General features: G+C 37.0%; 1 protein-coding gene across 2 annotated transcripts in view; it reads right to left on the reverse strand.

Annotated features, from left to right (window-relative positions):
- Positions 1 to 17326, reverse strand: part of LOC133612285 (voltage-dependent calcium channel subunit alpha-2/delta-1) — a 412014-nt gene that overhangs the window by 129114 nt on the left and 265574 nt on the right. The window contains exons 19-21 of one of the 2 annotated variants that reach the window (XM_061969551.2): positions 5847 to 5918; positions 5665 to 5736; positions 5542 to 5603 (exon numbers count right to left, since the gene is read on the reverse strand). In XM_061969551.2, coding sequence (XP_061825535.2) covers positions 5542 to 5603; positions 5665 to 5736; positions 5847 to 5918 — 206 coding nt within the window. The remainder of the gene's footprint in view (positions 1 to 5541; positions 5604 to 5664; positions 5737 to 5846; positions 5919 to 17326) is intronic. The other variant, XM_061969550.1, reaches the window with a different exon arrangement.

A 17326-nucleotide genomic window follows, 5' to 3' on the forward strand; every position in this document is an offset into this window, starting at 1 on the left:
ATTGAAACAACATGCTTCTTGACAACGTTTATTCAATGTCAGGTTCTGACGTTGATTTGACCATTGAAATTTGGTTATTTTCCAACCAATATCTTACAACACAAATACAATGTTGAAACAACATTCTTTTTGACAACGTTTTTTCAATATCAGGTTGTGACGTTGAATTGACCATTGAAATTTGGTCATATCTCAACCAATATTCTACAACACAAACACAACATTGAAACAACATGCTTTTTGACAACGTTTAATCAATGTTGGGTTCAGATGTTGATTTGACCATTGAAATTTGGTCATTTTCCAACTAATATTCTACAACACAAATACAACATTGAAACAACATACTTTTTAGCAAAGTTTATTCAATATCAGATTCTGACGTTGATTTGACCTTTGAATTTTGGTTATTTTCCAACCAATATTCTACAACACAAATACAACGTTGAAACAACATGCTTTTTGACAACGTTTAAACAATGTTGTGTTCAGATGTTGGTTTGACCATTGAATTTGGTCAATTACCAACCAATATTCTACAACACAAATACAACGTTGAAACAACATGCTTTTTGACAACGTTTAATCAATGTTGGGTTCTGACGTTGATTTTACCTTTGAAATTTGGTCATTTTCGAACCAATATTCTAGAACACCAATACAACATTGAAACAACATGCTTTTTGACAACGTTTAATCAATGTTGGGTTCAGATGTTGATTTGACCATTGAAATTTGGTCATTTTCCAACTAATATTCTACAACACAAATACAACATTGAAACAACATACTTTTTAGCAAAGTTTATTCAATATCAGATTCTGACGTTGATTTGACCTTTGAATTTTGGTTATTTTCCAACCAATATTCTACAACACAAATACAACGTTGAAACAACATGCTTTTTGACAACGTTTAAACAATGTTGTGTTCAGATGTTGGTTTGACCATTGAATTTGGTCAATTACCAACCAATATTCTACAACACAAATACAACGTTGAAACAACATGCTTTTTGACAACGTTTAATCAATGTTGGGTTCTGACGTTGATTTTACCTTTGAAATTAGGTCATTTTCGAACCAATATTCTAGAACACCAATACAACATTGAAACAACATGCTTTTTGACAACGTTTAATCAATGTTGGGTTCAGATGTTGATTTGACCATTGAAATTTGGTCATTTTCCAACTAATATTCTACAACACAAATACAACATTGAAACAACATACTTTTTAGCAAAGTTTATTCAATATCAGATTCTGACGTTGATTTGACCTTTGAATTTTGGTTATTTTCCAACCAATATTCTACAACACAAATACAACGTTGAAACAACATGCTTTTTGACAACGTTTAAACAATGTTGTGTTCAGATGTTGGTTTGACCATTGAATTTGGTCAATTACCAACCAATATTCTACAACACAAATACAACGTTGAAACAACATGCTTTTTGACAACGTTTAATCAATGTTGGGTTCTGACGTTGATTTTACCTTTGAAATTTGGTCATTTTCGAACCAATATTCTAGAACACCAATACAACATTGAAACAACATGCTTTTTGACAACGTTTAATCAATTTTGGGTTCTGACATTGATTTGACCATTGAATGTTGGTCATTTCCCAACCAATATTCTCTAACACAAATACAACGTTGAAACATGCTTTTGACAACAATTAATCAATGTTGGGTCCTGACGTTGATTTGAACATTGAATTTTGGTCATTTTCCAACCAATAAGCTACAACACAAATACAACGTTGAAACAACATGCTTTTTGACAACGTTTAATCAATGTTGGGTTCTGACGTTGAATTGACCATTGAATTTTGGTCATTTTCTAACCAATATGCTACAACAGAAATACAACATTGAAACAACATGCTTTTTGACAACGTTTATTCAATATCAGGTTCTGACATTGAATTGACCGTTGAATTTTGGTTATTTTCCAACCAATATTCTACAACAGAAATACAACGTTGAAACAACATGCTTTTTGACAACGTTTAATCAATGTTGGGTTCTGACGTTGAATTGACCATTGAAATTTGGTCATTTTCCAACCAATATTCTACAACACAAATACAAAATGCTTTTTGACAACGTTTATTCAATGTCGGGTTCTGATGTTGATTTGACTATTGAATTTTGGTCATTTTCCAACCAATACGCCACAACACAAATACAACATTGAAACAACATGCTTTTTGACAACGTTTAATCAATGTTGGGTTCTGCTGTTGATTTGACCATTGAATTTTGGTCATTTCTCATCCAACAACATGGATCCAATGTTAAGACATCAACGTTGTCTTAATTTATAAATACATCTGTTTTGCAACGTTGTTTCAAGGTCAGTTTTAAAGGACATGTACCTATAATCATTGTTGTATTAATATCTTGTGCCTGAAGGGTTATATTATATTATTATTATTATATATGTTTATGTAAATATTATGTCTTAATTTTAAATATGTATGTACCAAGAATGTACAAATTCTTTAATTCATCTTGCCTGTATAATAAATCAACTAATTTAAAAGGTAAAAATGTAATTATTTTTAGAAGCTGAATTACCAGTGTATTGTTACACTGTTATTATACCACGACCGCCACCAGGCAGCTTGTTGGTTTGGAGCATCAAATTCATTTTGAATGTGAAATAACCACAAAAAGACTCTACATGACAGTGCCAGAGTGGAGATCCTGGTGTGTAAATAGTACAAATAATACATTTTGCAGAGGGAAAGTGAGCTTGACATCAGACGTTCTAGTGACACCCTGTGGCAGAAGAAGGGTCCTCAAGAACAGACTCCCAACCAGATGGATGGATGGGTTATACTTATATAGTGTTTTTCTACCTTCAAGGTACCCAAAGCGCTTTGACACTATTCACACATTCACACACACACACACATTCACACACTGATGGCGTTGTGTAAATGGTAAATAAAAACAGAATACAATGATTTGCAAATCCTTTCCAACTTATATTCAATTGAATAGACTCCAAAGACAAGATACTTAATGTTCGAAATGAGTATTTTTTGCAAATAATCATTAACTTAGAATTTAATGGCCGCAACACATCGCAAAAAAGCTGTCACAGGGGCATTTTTACCACTGTGTTACATGGCCTTTCCTTTTAACAACACCCAGTAAACATTTGGGAACTGACAAGACCCATTTTTGAAGCATTTCAGGTGGAATTATTTCCCATTTTTGCTGGATGTACAGCTTAAGTTGACGTCGGTGGCGTTTCTGGGTGTTGTTGATAAATGGCTTTCGCTTTGCATAGTAGTGTTTTAATTTGCACTTACAGATGTAGCGACCAATGTTCCCTCTAATTTTTCATGTGTGTGAGCAAAGGCAAAAACTCCCTGAGCATTGAGTGGAGTCCATGTGAGCAACATCAGACGTGCACACTGTGGCTACACCAGCAGCACACCTGTCCCACACCTGACTAAATAACAAGTTCAATCCCCCTCCATCCATCCATTTTGTACCGCTTGTCCCTTTCGGGGTCGCTGGAACCTATCTCAGCTGTATTCGGGCGGAAGGCGGGGTACACCCTGGACAAGTCCCCACCTCATCGCAGGGCCAACACAGATAGACAGACAACATTCTCTTATTATTATAATCAAATGACAGCAGTCATTTCCATTTCTAATATAAGTGTTTAGGCCCACTTACAATGACAATAACAAAAAATATTGTTTTTCATGAACTGTGTACTTGTATTGTTTGTCTGGGTGGAGGTCCTGCTTTGGAAATAATTTGTACCCCTTTCAGACATTGCATTTAGTTCCCATTAAAACATTCACATGTTGCACAATGAGATGTAAGCAGGGGATCATGTGTACATTCCTGCAACTTCCTGTTTGTAAAAAATATATTTTTATTAGTATTTATTTAATATACTAACAGCATTTCATGATTAATATTTATAAATTAAGATTCCTAATAAGTGACACTAGAATAAGCACACATTTGATTGGTAAATCATAGTGTAACGACCTGGAATGACACTGTGTGGTGTTGGAGTTGTCCGACTTTTTGTGTGGTTGTAAACGCATCACTGGCTAAGTGCCATATGTGCATGTGTTGGCGCAAGTGAGAAAGAGCGAGCGGCTGCTGTTGATATAACAAAGTTGCTTTTGGTCTGGTTTGTACTGCAGAAAATGACCACTTTTGCTAGATATCATTTTTTTTACTAATGTTTTGGTGATGTGTTTATGGCCGACAATAAAGAGTTTTGCTCAGTAAAGTGATGGATGGAATTCATGTCCTCAAAGCGTCTTGACAGACGTTACAATATTTGAACAATGATGACAAAAGCGGTTTTCTCTGCCGTGTTCGTGTGTCGAAAATTGTTATGCGCTTATTTTTTTATTTGATTTTGTGCGTGGCATAGATTTGCCGTGCGCAGAGGACGCTTGAGCAGTGCACAATTGCACATGCGTGCACCTTAGAGGGAATGTTGGTAGCAACCAACTGTAGTTACTGACAGTGGTTTTCTGAAGTGTTCCTGAGGCCCTGTGGTGATATCCTTTACACACTGATGTTGTCTGTTGATGCAGTACCGCCTGAGGGATTGGAGGGCACGGGCATGCCGCTGATTTCTTCAGATTCCCTGAACCTTTTGATGATATTACAGACCGTAGATGGTGAAATTCCTAAATTCCTTGCAATAGCTGGTTGAGAAATGTTGTCCTTAAACTGTTGGGAAATTTTCTCACGCATTTGTTGACAATCCTTGTTTGTGAATGACTGAGCATTTCATGGAAGCTGCTTTTTGTCAGGACGTGGACTATAGGGGGGGGGGTTTGTTTTCCCGAGTTGCAAGGAAATTGGAGCGGACATGGCGTGATTTATTTTAACATTAACAAAATGAACAAACAAAAAAGCGCGCACAAGGCGGAGAACAAACTTGGCTATGAACAAAACTAACACTTAGACAAAAACTATGAACATGAAACCAAAAAGGCACTTACTATGAGGTAAAACGATCAGCATGAACTATGGTAGCAGAAGCAATGTCGCCAGGACGACCAACCGAAAAAGACAGGCTTAAATAACAGTGACATGATTGACAACAGGTGCGTGAGTGAACATGTGAACCAGGTGAAACGAATGGGTTGTCATGGAAACAAAACAAGGGAGTGTAAACATGAACTAAGAGTCTTAAACAACCAAACAGGACATAACTTAAACAAAACATGATCACAGACATGGCACTTTTATACCCAATCATGGCACCCACCTGTTCCCAATCAGCCTGTTCACCTGTGGGATGTTCCAAATAAGTGTTTGATGAGCATTCCTCAACTTTCTCACTGTTTTTTTCCACTTGTGCCAGCTTTGTTTAAACATGTTGCAGGCATCAAATTCCAAATGAGCTAATATTTGCAAAAAAATAACAACGTTTTCCAGTTCGAACGTTAAGTATCTTGTCTTTGCAGTCTATTCAATTGAATATAGGTTGAAAAGGATTTGCACACCAAGGTTTTGTACTTTGAGTGACTCACCTGTAATCTGTTCCATTGACCGGTCCCCAGGTGTACGTTCTGACTCCGCGATCAATGTATCTCTGCAAGAGGTAGCTTCAGTAATTTGCCCAACAATCCTCATCTTAAATATCGTTCCCTCACCTCGTCCTGGGTTTTCACCAGAGTCTGAATGGTGCGTTCACCCGTCTCGCCGTCGATCATCATTCTCCGGATCTGCCGGGTGAGAATGGCCGCAATTTGATTTACGGTGTAAGTAAATGTTCCATACCGCTACCTTCGCACCACCTCGTAAACATGACGAACATTTTTCAATATACATCTACCTCCACTTTAATATCGTTCTCCAGCTCAGCATCCATTAAATCCAGGGTCACAGGCTCCTGGAATTTAGGATTCTATAAGGAAAGGATGAGAATTCAGTTGTTAAAAGAAGATTTTTTTAAGTGTTTTCACTCAATAAATGTCATACTTTCAAAAACTTCTACGGAAAATGTATAGAGGTATATTAATTTTCCCCCAGTTCATACAAGTCATTGTTTTAAAACTATGTCAATCCAAAATAGACAAAGCTTTTTTTAACATGTATTATTAAGTCAAAGGGGACTTATGATGAATCTCCTCTTTCCTGATTTATAAATGTTGATACAATGTTAGTTAGCTAATCGTGTTAAAGTGTCAAATCATAGTTTTAGATGCCTCTGTTCAGAGTATTATTTTTTTGTAACTGTCTATTTACAGTGCATTCGGAACTAGGGATGTCCGATAATGACTTTTTTGCAGATATCCGATATTCCGATATTGTCCAACTCTTAATTACCGATACCAAAATCAACCGATACCGATATATACAGTCGTGGAATTAACACATTATTATGCCTAATTTGGACAACGAGGTATGGTGAAGATAAGGTCCTTTTTTTAAAAGTTAATGAAATAAAATAATATAAAATAATATAAAAAAGAAAGTAAAATAATATAAAAACAGTTGCATAGAAACTAGTAATTAATGAAAATGAGTAAAATTAACTGTTAAAGGTTAGTACTATTAGTGGACCAGCACAATCATGTGTGCTTACGGACTGTATCCCTTGCAGACTGTATTGATATATATTGATATATAATGTAGAAACCAGAATATTAATAACAGAAAGAAACAACCCTTTTGTGTGAATGAGTGTAAATGGGGGAGGGAGGTTTTTGGGGTTGGTGCACTAATTGTAAGTGTATCTTGTGTTTTTTATGTTGATTTAATTAAAAAAAAACAAAAAAAACGATACCGATAATAAAAAAAACGATACCGATAATTTCCGATGTTACATTTTAAAGCATTTATTGGCCGATAATATCCCGATATTATCGGACATCTCTAATGTGTACCCCTTACAGATATCGCATTTAGTTCCCACTAAAACATTCACATGTTGCACAATGAGATGTAAACATGGGATCATGTGTACATTCCAAGTGTATCTTGTGTTTTTTATGTTGATTTAATAAAAAATAAAAAATAAATTTAAAAAAAACGATACCGATAATAAAAAAAAAACTGTACTGATAATTTCCGATATTACATTTTAAAGCATTTATTGGCCGATAATAACGGCAGGCCGATATTATCGGACATCTCTATTTGGAACGTATTCACACCGCTTAACTTTTTCCCCTGTTTTGTTTTGTTACAGCCTTATTCCAAAATTGAATAAGTTCATTTTTGTACTCAAAATTCTACATTCAATACCCAATAATGATAATGTGCATATAATAACAACATTGTTAATATTTGGTTATTATTTAGGTCGCAATATACAAACCCCGTTTCCATATGAGTAGGGAAATTGTGTTAAATGTAAATATAAACGGAATACAATGATTTGCAAATCCTTTTCAACCCATATTCAATTGAATGCACTACAAAGACAACATATTTGATGTTCAAACTCATAAACTTTTTTTTTTTTTGCAAATAATAATTAACTTAGAATTTCATGGCTGCAACACGTGACAAAGTAGTTGGGAAAGGGCATGTTCACCACTGTGTTACATGGCCTTTCCTTTTAACAACACTCAGTAAACGTTTTGGAACTGAGGAGACACAATTTTTTAAGCTTCTCAGGTGGAATTCTTTCCCATTCTTGCTTGATGTACAGCTTAAGTTGTTCAACAGCCCGGGGGTCTCCGTTGTGCTATTTTAGGCTTCATAATGCGCCACACATTTTCAATGGGAGACAGGTCTGGACTACAGGCAGGCCAGTCTAGTACCCGCACTCTTTTACTATGAAGCCACGTTGATGTAACACGTGGCTTGGCATTGTCTTGCTGAAATAAGCAGGGGCGTCCATGGTAACGTTGCTTGGATGGCAACATATGTTGCTCCAAAACCTGTATGTACCTTTCAGCATTAATGGCGCCTTCACAGATGTGTAAGTTACCCATGTCCTGGGCACTAATACACCCCCATACCATCATAGATGCTGGCTTTTCCACTTTGCGCCTAAAACAATCCGGATGGTTCTTTTCCTCTTTGGTCCGGAGGACACGACGTCCACAGTTTCCAAAAACAATTTGAAATGTGGACTCGTCAGACCACAGAACACTTTTCCACTTTGTATCAGTCCATCTTAGATGAGCTCAGGCCCAGCGAAGCCGACGGCGTTTCTGGGTGTTGTTGATAAACGTTTTTTGTCTTGCATAGGAGAGTTTTAACTTGCACTTACAGATGTAGCGACCAACTGTAGTTACGGACAGTAGGTTTCTGAAGTGTTCTTGAGCCCATGTGGTGATATCCTTTACACACTGATGTCGCTTGTTGATGCAGTACAGCCTGAGGGATCGAAGGTCACGGGTTTAGCTGCTTACGTGCAGTGATTTACTCCAGATTCTCTGAACCCTTTGATGATATTACGGACCGTAGATGGTGAAATCCCTAAATTCCTTGCAATAGCTGGTTGAGAAAGGTTTTTCTTAAACTGTTCAACAATTTGCTCATGCTTTCGTTGACAAAGTGGTGACCCTCGCCCCATCCTTGTTTGTGAATGACTGAGCATTTCATGGAATCTACCTGTATACCCAATCATGGCACCCACCTGTTCCCAATTTGCCTATTCACCTGTGGGATGTTCCAAATAAGTGTTTGATGAGCATTCCTCAACTTTATCAGTATTTATTGCCACCTTTCCCAACTTCTTTGTCGCGTGTTGCTGGCATCAAATTCTAAAGTTAATGATTATTTGCAAAAAAAAATTTTTTTATCAGTTTGAACATCAAATATGTTGTCTTTGTAGCATATTCAACTGAATATGGGTTGAAAATGATTTGCAAATCATTGTATTCCGTTTATATTTACAGCTAACACAATTTCCCAACTCATATGGAAACGGGGTTTGTACAATTAGTCACTCTTTAAGGATGGAGTGAATGTGTCAGGACAAAAATGCATTTGCTTACTAAACAACCACAAACATGTTTATACTTTAGCATATTTATAATGTCACTGGGTCAGTTAACAGTTTAGCAAGCCTTTGTGGTTTGCACAACAATGTTATTTGGTTTCTCAGTCAGGGTCAGTGGAAATGCAGGGTATAAAAAATATAAAGGGAATCAGAGAAGTGCTTAAAATGAAATATACATTTATATACACTGCAAAAACTGAAATCTAAGTAAGATTAAATATCCCAAATAAAGGTGATATTTGCTTATTTTCTGTCTGATAAGATAATTCTTCTCACTAAGCAGATTTTATGTTAGAGTGTTTTACTTGTTTTAAGTGTTTTGTTCCTAAATGATCTCAGTAAGATATTACAGCTTGTTGCTGAGATTTGATGACCTATATTGAGTAAAACATGCTTGAAACTAGAATATCAACTGTTGCAAAGCTGTCATCAACACTCACAAGTATAAAACTACTTTTTTAAAGTAATCATTTCTTACTTCAAGTAAGAAAAAAAAATCATGATATATGCATATTATTATGTCAAGATAATGGCACTAGCACTTACTTAATTTAAGAATATGTTTCAACATATTGAGCAAAAAGGTTTTTTTTTCTACCAAAAAAGTGCACTTGTTATTAGTGAGAATATACTTATTTTAAGGTATTTTTGGTTTCATTGAGGTTAGCTCATTTTACTTGTTTTGGAAAGTCTTGACAAGCTGAATTTTCTTGTTCTATTGGCAGATAATTTTGCTTAGTTCAAATAAAATACCCCTCATTTTTGTATTTTTTTTTTCTTGTTTTTGAACATTGACTTTTTGCAGTGTATGCATGGCTTTATGAGGGTATAAAAAGGAACGTGAGCGGCATTCCAGTCCTACACTGCAAAAAGTCAGTGTTCAAAAACAAGAAGAAAAAATACAAAAATTAAGGGTATTTTAATTGAATTAAGCAAACTTATCTGCCAATAGAACAAGAAAATTTGGCTTGTCAAGACTTTCCAAAACAAGTCAAATTAGCTAACCTCAATGAACCCAAAAATACCTTCAAATAAGTATATTCTCACTAATAACAAGTGCACTTTTTTGGTAGAAAAAAAAACCTTTTTTGCTCAATATGTTGAAAATTTTTCTTAAATTAAGTAAGTGCTAGTGCCATTATCTTGACATAATGATATGCATGCATCATGATTTTATTTTCATACTTGAAGTAAGAAATGATTACTTTAAAAAAGTAGTTTTATACTTGTGAGTGTTGAAAATAATAATATTAGTAATAATAAATTGTATTTATAAGGCGCCTTTCTGGGCACTCAAGGACACCGTACAAAATCACAACAATAAAATCAAATTGGATAAAAAAAACAACAAAGAGAAAAGAAAAGATGATTACAATGAATAAGCAGTCAGGAATAGGTGTGTTTTGAGTCTTGATTTGAAGAGGGATATTGAATCTAAGTTGCGAAGGTCTTTGCAACAGTTGATATTCTAGTTTCAAGCATGTTTTACTCAATATAGGTCATCAAATCTCAGCAACAAGCTGTAATATCTTACTGAGATCATTTAGGACCAAAACACTTAAAACAAGTAAAACACTCTAACATAAAATCTGCTTAGTCCAGGGGTCGGCAACCCAAAATGTTAAAAGAGCCATTGGACCAAAAATACAAAAACAAATCTGTCTGGAGCCGCAACAAATTAAAAGCCATATTACATACAGATAGTGTGTCATGGAATTAAGAGGACTTAAAGGAAACTAAATGACCTAAAATATAGCTACAAATGAGGCACAATGATGCAATATGTACATATAGCTAGCCTAAATAGCCTGTTAGCATCGATTAGCTTGCAGTCATGCAGTGACCAAATATGTCTGATTAGCACTCCACACAAGTCAATAACATCAACAAAACTCACCTTTCATGCACAACCTTAAAAGTTTGGTGGACAAAATGAGACAGAAAAAGAAGTGGCATAAAACACGTCCTAGAAAGTCGGAGAAAGTTATACATGTAAACCAGGGGTGCTCATTACGATCGCGAGCTACCGGTCGATCTCGGAGGGTGTGTCAGTCGATCACCAGCCAGGCATTAAAAAAATAGTCCTAAAAATGAGCGATCATAAATCGTCACTATGACGTCACTTTGGTCACTTGATTGACATTCACGGCACCCGAGGGTCTTCTGAGATGACGCTGGCTGCTGCCAGCTCATTAAAATTACCGACTGGAAGGCGAGAAACACTTTATTTCAACAGACTCTGGCGCCGTACCTGTCGTCAAAACTCCAAAGACCGACTGCACAGTTGCGCTAACAAAATAAGAGTCTCAGAAAGCTGGCGTGCACAAGCTAGCAAGCTACGGAGTTTGCCGACAATGTATTTCTTGTAAGGTGTATACAAAGGAGTACGGAAGCTGGACAAATAAAATGCCAAAAACCAACCACTTTCATGTGGTATTGGACAGAAAGGAGGACTTTTTTCTCCTCCATTCGAAAATGCGGACGTTTTTAGCACTACTGTCTGATTCCAATCAATGCAAGTCATCAGAATCAGGTAATACACCAACTTATATTCTTGTCTTCATGAAAGAAAGGAATCTATATGTGTTAAACATGCCTGTATTATCTTCAAACACCTTAACTTGTTAACAATATTAACTATATGTGTTAAACATGCTTGTATTATCTTTAAACACCTTTAACTTATTAATAATATTAACTATATGTATTAAACATGCTTGTATTATCATTAAACACCTTTAACTTGTTAACAATATTAATTATATGTATTAAACATGCTTGCATTATCTTTAAACACCTTTAACTTGTTAACAATATTAACTATATATGTATTAAACATACTTGTATTATCATTAAACACCTTTAATTTATTAACAATATTAACTGTATGTATTAAACATTCTTGTATTATCATTAAACACCTTTAATTTATTAACAATATTAACTATGTGTTAAACATGCTTGCATTATCATTAAACACCTTTAATTTATTAACAATATTATCTATGTGTTAAACATGCTTGCATTATCATTAAACACCTTTAACTTATTAACAAAAACATATATTTCATAAATAAGTAAATATAAATGATATATATGAATGAAGTAGATCCCCACGACTTGATCAATTGAAAAGTAGCTCGCCTGCAGAAAAAGTGTGAGCACCCCTGATGTAAACAAACTACGGTGAGTTCAAGGACACACAAAATTAGTAGGACAAAACGGCGCTCGCCAAATACTCGAATCAGTGAAGCATGTTTGATATAAACAGTGTGCTTTGTAACAATTAGGGAGGTTTGTGTCATGTTTGTCCTCCTACAGAAACCATATTAAAACAAAAATATATTTTTTTCCCCTCATCTTTTTCCATTTTTCATATATTTTTTGAATAAGCTCCAGAGAGCCACTAGGGCGGCGCTAAAGAGCCGCATGCGGGTTGCCGACCCCTGGCTTAGTGAGAAGAATTATCTTATCAGACAGAAAATAAGCAAATATCACCCTTATTTGAGATATTTCATCTTACTTAGATTTCAGTTTTTGCAGTGTTTAGCTCATATTTCCATGCCAACGAGATGAAGGGACACTATTTCCCTCTTTTGACAAACCAAATTAAATTAAAAAAAAATCCATGATTGAATGCACGGTGCGTAAAATGCTCGTTGACATAATCAAGTTGCATGAGTTCCTTACTTTTGGCGGCGAGTAAAAAATGCAAGAAAGAGGACGTATCACGGCATGAATAAGAGAGAGGAAGACAAAAGAAGGAATTAATGATCAAGGGCTAGCAATGGTTGCATGACACAGAATAAGACATCAAACATATTGGAGAGAGACAGGATGTGAAAGGGAGGAAAAAAAAGAAACGATTAGAGACAGGAAGTAAATGAATACGAGGGGAGAGGAATGTTAAAAGCCAACAGAAGAGCTGGGTCAAACATTCAATGTCAGAAGAGGTTGAAATATTCTTTGTTACGGCTCTATGCAGGTGTACTTATAATAACGTATTTTCCGGACCATAGGGCATACTTGCCAACCTTGAGACCTTCGATTTCGGGAGGTGGGGGGTGGAGGCCGTGGTTAAGATATATATAATAAATAATAAATACTTGACTTTCAGTGAATTCTAGCTATATATATATATACATTTTATTACATATATATATATATATATATATATATATATATATATATATATATATATATATATATATATATATACATATATATAAATAAAAGAAATACTTGAATTTCAGTGTTCATTTATTTACACATATACACACACATAACACTCATCTACTCATTGTTGAGTTAAGGGTTGAATTGTCCATCCTTGTTCTATTCTCTGTCACTATTTCAGAACACACACATTATACAAATATACATTATAAAATCAATAAGAAAACGGGAGCTCTAATTTGGGAGTCTGAATTAGGATCAGAAGTTCCTATATAAACAATTGCGTACTCACGTCGCCTTTTTGTATTGATTACTGCAGCTGTGCACTGGATTCCTTCACAAATACAAACTACAACTCACAAACACTTTAGAGTTAAGCTCCACCATCAGAATGTGTACTTAAACTTATAAAGATCACATGGACATTATTCAGTGAGTTGATTCACCAAAACTAACCTGTTATACAGGAGGAAAAAGCACACAGGACGTTTCAATTGTTCACAGACTGGTCGCGCTCATCAGAATGACAAGACACTTTCGGTCTGCAGGTGATAGCATTCAATTGGGAAGAAACGCCCTACTGCCCCCTACTGACCAATGTGAATACTGATAAATGTGTAATGACAGCTCCAAAAACGCATTCAAACCACAAAATGAAATAAATAAATCAACACAAAAATGTGACACATTATGGGTGGGTCACATATGCATGTACAGTAGATGGCAGTATTGTCCTGTTTAAAAGTGTCACAACATTGCTGTTTACGGCAGACGAACTGCTTTACGGTAGACGAAAACTTGACTGCTGTTGTTGTGTGTTACCGCGCTGGGAGGACGTTAATGAAACTGCCTAACAATAAACCCACATAAGAAACCAAGAACTCGCCCTCGATCATTAGCTGTTTATATTGTGGGAAAGCGGACGTGTGAACAGGCTGTCAACACGTCACTCAGGTCCGCATGGAGCTGGAGGGGGCGTGGCCTCCAGCTCCGCCTGAATTTCGGGAGAAAATTTGTTCCGGGAGGTTTTCGGGAGAGTCGCTGAATTTCGGGAGTCTCCCGGAAAATCCGGGAGGGTTGGCAAGTATGCCATAGGGCGCACCGGATTATAAGGCGCACTACCGATGAGCGGGTCTAGTCAGGTCTATTTTCATACAAAAGGCGCACCGGATTATAAGGCGCATTAAAGGAGTCATATTATGATTTTTTTCTAAATGAAAAATACTTCCTTGTGGTCTACATCAGTGTTTTTCAACCACTAGTGTGGTGTGAGATACAGTCTGGTGTGCCGTGGGATATGATCTAATTTCACCTATTTGGGTTAAAAATGTTTTTTGCAAACCAGTAATTATAGTCTGCAAATGATGTGTTGTTGTTGAGTGTCGGTGCTGTCTAGAGCTCGGCAGAGTAACCGTGTAATACTCCTCCATATCAGTAGGTGGCAGCCGGTAGCTAATTGCTTTGTAGATGTCGGAAACAGCGGGAGGCAGCGTGCAGGTAAAAAGGTGTCTAATGCTTAAACTAAAAATAAACAAAAGGGTGAGTGTCTTTAAGAAAAGGCGTTGAAGCTTAGGGAAGGCTAAACTGATCGAAACTGAAACTGAACTGGCTACAAAGTAAACAAAAACAGAATGCTGGACGACAGCAAAGACTTACTGTGGAGCAAAGACGGCGTCCACAAAGTGCATCCGAACATGACGTGACAATCAACAATGTCCCCACTAAGAAGGATAAAAACAACTGAAACTTTCTTGATTGCTAAAACAAAGATGTGGGAAATATCGCTCAAAGGAAGACATAAAACTGCTACGGGAAAATACCAAAAAAAAGAGAAAAAGCCACCAAAATTGGAGCGCAAGATAAGAACAAAAACACTACACACAGAAAACAGCAAAAAACTCAAAATAAGTCAGGGCGTGATGCGACAGGTGGTGACAGTACACCTACTTTGAGACAAGAGCTATAGTGATGCATGCTTGGTTATGCTTTAAAGTCATATCCAACAATTGCGACAACGACTTTTTACTGTCAACCGAGTTTAATTTTTTAATGATTTCTGCTGGTGGTGTGCCTCCGCATTTTTTCAACGCAAAAAATGTGCCTCGGCTCAAAAAAGGTTGAAAAACACTGATCTACATAACACGTGATGGTGGTTCTTTGGTCAAAATGTTGCATAGATGATGTTTTACACATCATCTTCAAGTCGCTTTCTGACAGTCGCTTCAGGATGCACCGTTTTGTGGCCGGTCTTATTTACGTGCCTCCGCTTCGACAGCGTCTTCTCTTTGTTGTAGCGGTGTAGCGTGCAAGGACGGGAGTGGAAGAAGTGTCAAAAGATGGCGCTAACTGTTTTAATGACATTCAGACTTTACTTCAATCAATAACGGAGCAGCATCTTCTCATTCGTGGCTCACTAGTGCAACAACAACGCCCGAAATGTGTCCCGTGACCGGAACTCTCTAATAACTAAAGTTCCTTGGGTGAATAATGTAAACTCACTACACCGGTATGTTTTAGAGCTTTCATGGCGAGTTTACTTATAAGTAAGAACTTCACACTACTTTAAATTAGAAATGGCAACAGAGGAGGATGAATGTCCCTGTGGAGGGGGGCGTGGCCAGGACCGGCCTCGAAGTCAGCGACAGGTGCGTAGATGGCCCACCTGGGCCTTGTTATCTAATCACCTGTCGCTTTGTATAAGCAGCAACCGGGAGGAGAGACGTGGGGGGGAGCTGGAGTGAGAGCGAGAGCGAGTCTACCAGAGAGACAACGGACAATTGCTGGAAAGCATCCTGCAGACATTTCCACAATAAAACTGCATTTTAACCCTGAACCGGGCTCTCATGTCGGTGCTTGGTGGTCCGAAGAACCCACTGGGGAGGCAACCTCCACAGTCCCAGAACAAGAAGATAGAGAAAAAGAAGAAGCTTACGGACTACAAAGGCGGATGCGCGCAAATTTTCAGGACTTATGCGGATCCCAAATACAGATCAGCAGGTACCAGAAGATAAGAAAAGTTGCTTTTGCATAATATTGCCAAACAAAACGCCAGGCAATATGTCTTACCTTATGTACACACCATAATAATACTCCTATGTTGAAGCACAGTACAATCCATCAAGCGGTGTGGCTTCATAGCTTACTAAAGTCGTACTAAAACATTTTGATAGATTTGTGAGCGCCGTGTGTAATGTTCTATATTCTCAATGGAACATATACAATTTTGGTGTTGTTTACTTGAGTCCAGTGACGTGCGGTCACTGGAGGCAGGTGAGGCGGGGCCTCAACTGCCATCATGGAAAGAAATAAAATGTAAAAAGAAAAAAAAATTATTAAATTGTTATATGTATCCAGTGATTATACTATAACGTTATTTTCCATTTAACTTCACCAGTTTTAGATTATTTTTATTCAAAATCGCTGAATTTTCACATTTGCGGTTCAACTACTTAGAAGAGACGGTGCGGTGATCAGCAGCCAGTTGAGGCACGACACTCAGTTGTGCCTCAACATGGATTGCGCAATGACTCGGCTAACTGCTGGCCTGCTGTGCAGTGAGACCGTATTGCTATATGAATTATATTATACATTTCCATAGTTTAGTTAGCTGAGGTATATAATGTACAGTGTATTTTGTCAACAACTGTATGTGTGTAACGTATTTCTTGTGCTGAACAATCATAAAACTGCTGTGAAGACGCACTGGCTGAGGCTCGCAGTAATCCCGCCTCCTTGTGCTGGTTAATGCACCCCCGCCGTAGAACGCACCCCCCGACGGGAGCGCCACACCAACCAAAGCCCACACCCAAACCCCCCACGTGTAAGACCGAACCCACTCAAAAAAGTCACCCAACAAGAAGCCAAAAAGTGCAAAAACAACAATGCTCGCGTTGGAGGAGCCGCGAACGACCGCAGGGCCACAACATTAAGTACACCTGGAGACTGCAGCACGGATTTTATATTTCATTCATTCACAACTCTTCCAACACGAACATTATTGATTTTGCACTTTTTGGCTTCTTTTTAAATAACTTTTTTAAATAGATTCAATCTTGCACGTGGAAAGTTTAAGTGAGGGCTTTAGTTGATATAACACTCCCGTCAGGGGGTGCATTCTACGGCGGGGGTGCATTAATCCAGCACAACCATAATAACGTTTTTTTTATGAAATGTGCTTT

Source organism: Nerophis lumbriciformis, linkage group LG10 (genome assembly GCF_033978685.3).
Source record: "Nerophis lumbriciformis linkage group LG10, RoL_Nlum_v2.1, whole genome shotgun sequence".
In the NCBI taxonomy this organism is placed as follows: domain Eukaryota; kingdom Metazoa; phylum Chordata; class Actinopteri; order Syngnathiformes; family Syngnathidae; genus Nerophis; species Nerophis lumbriciformis.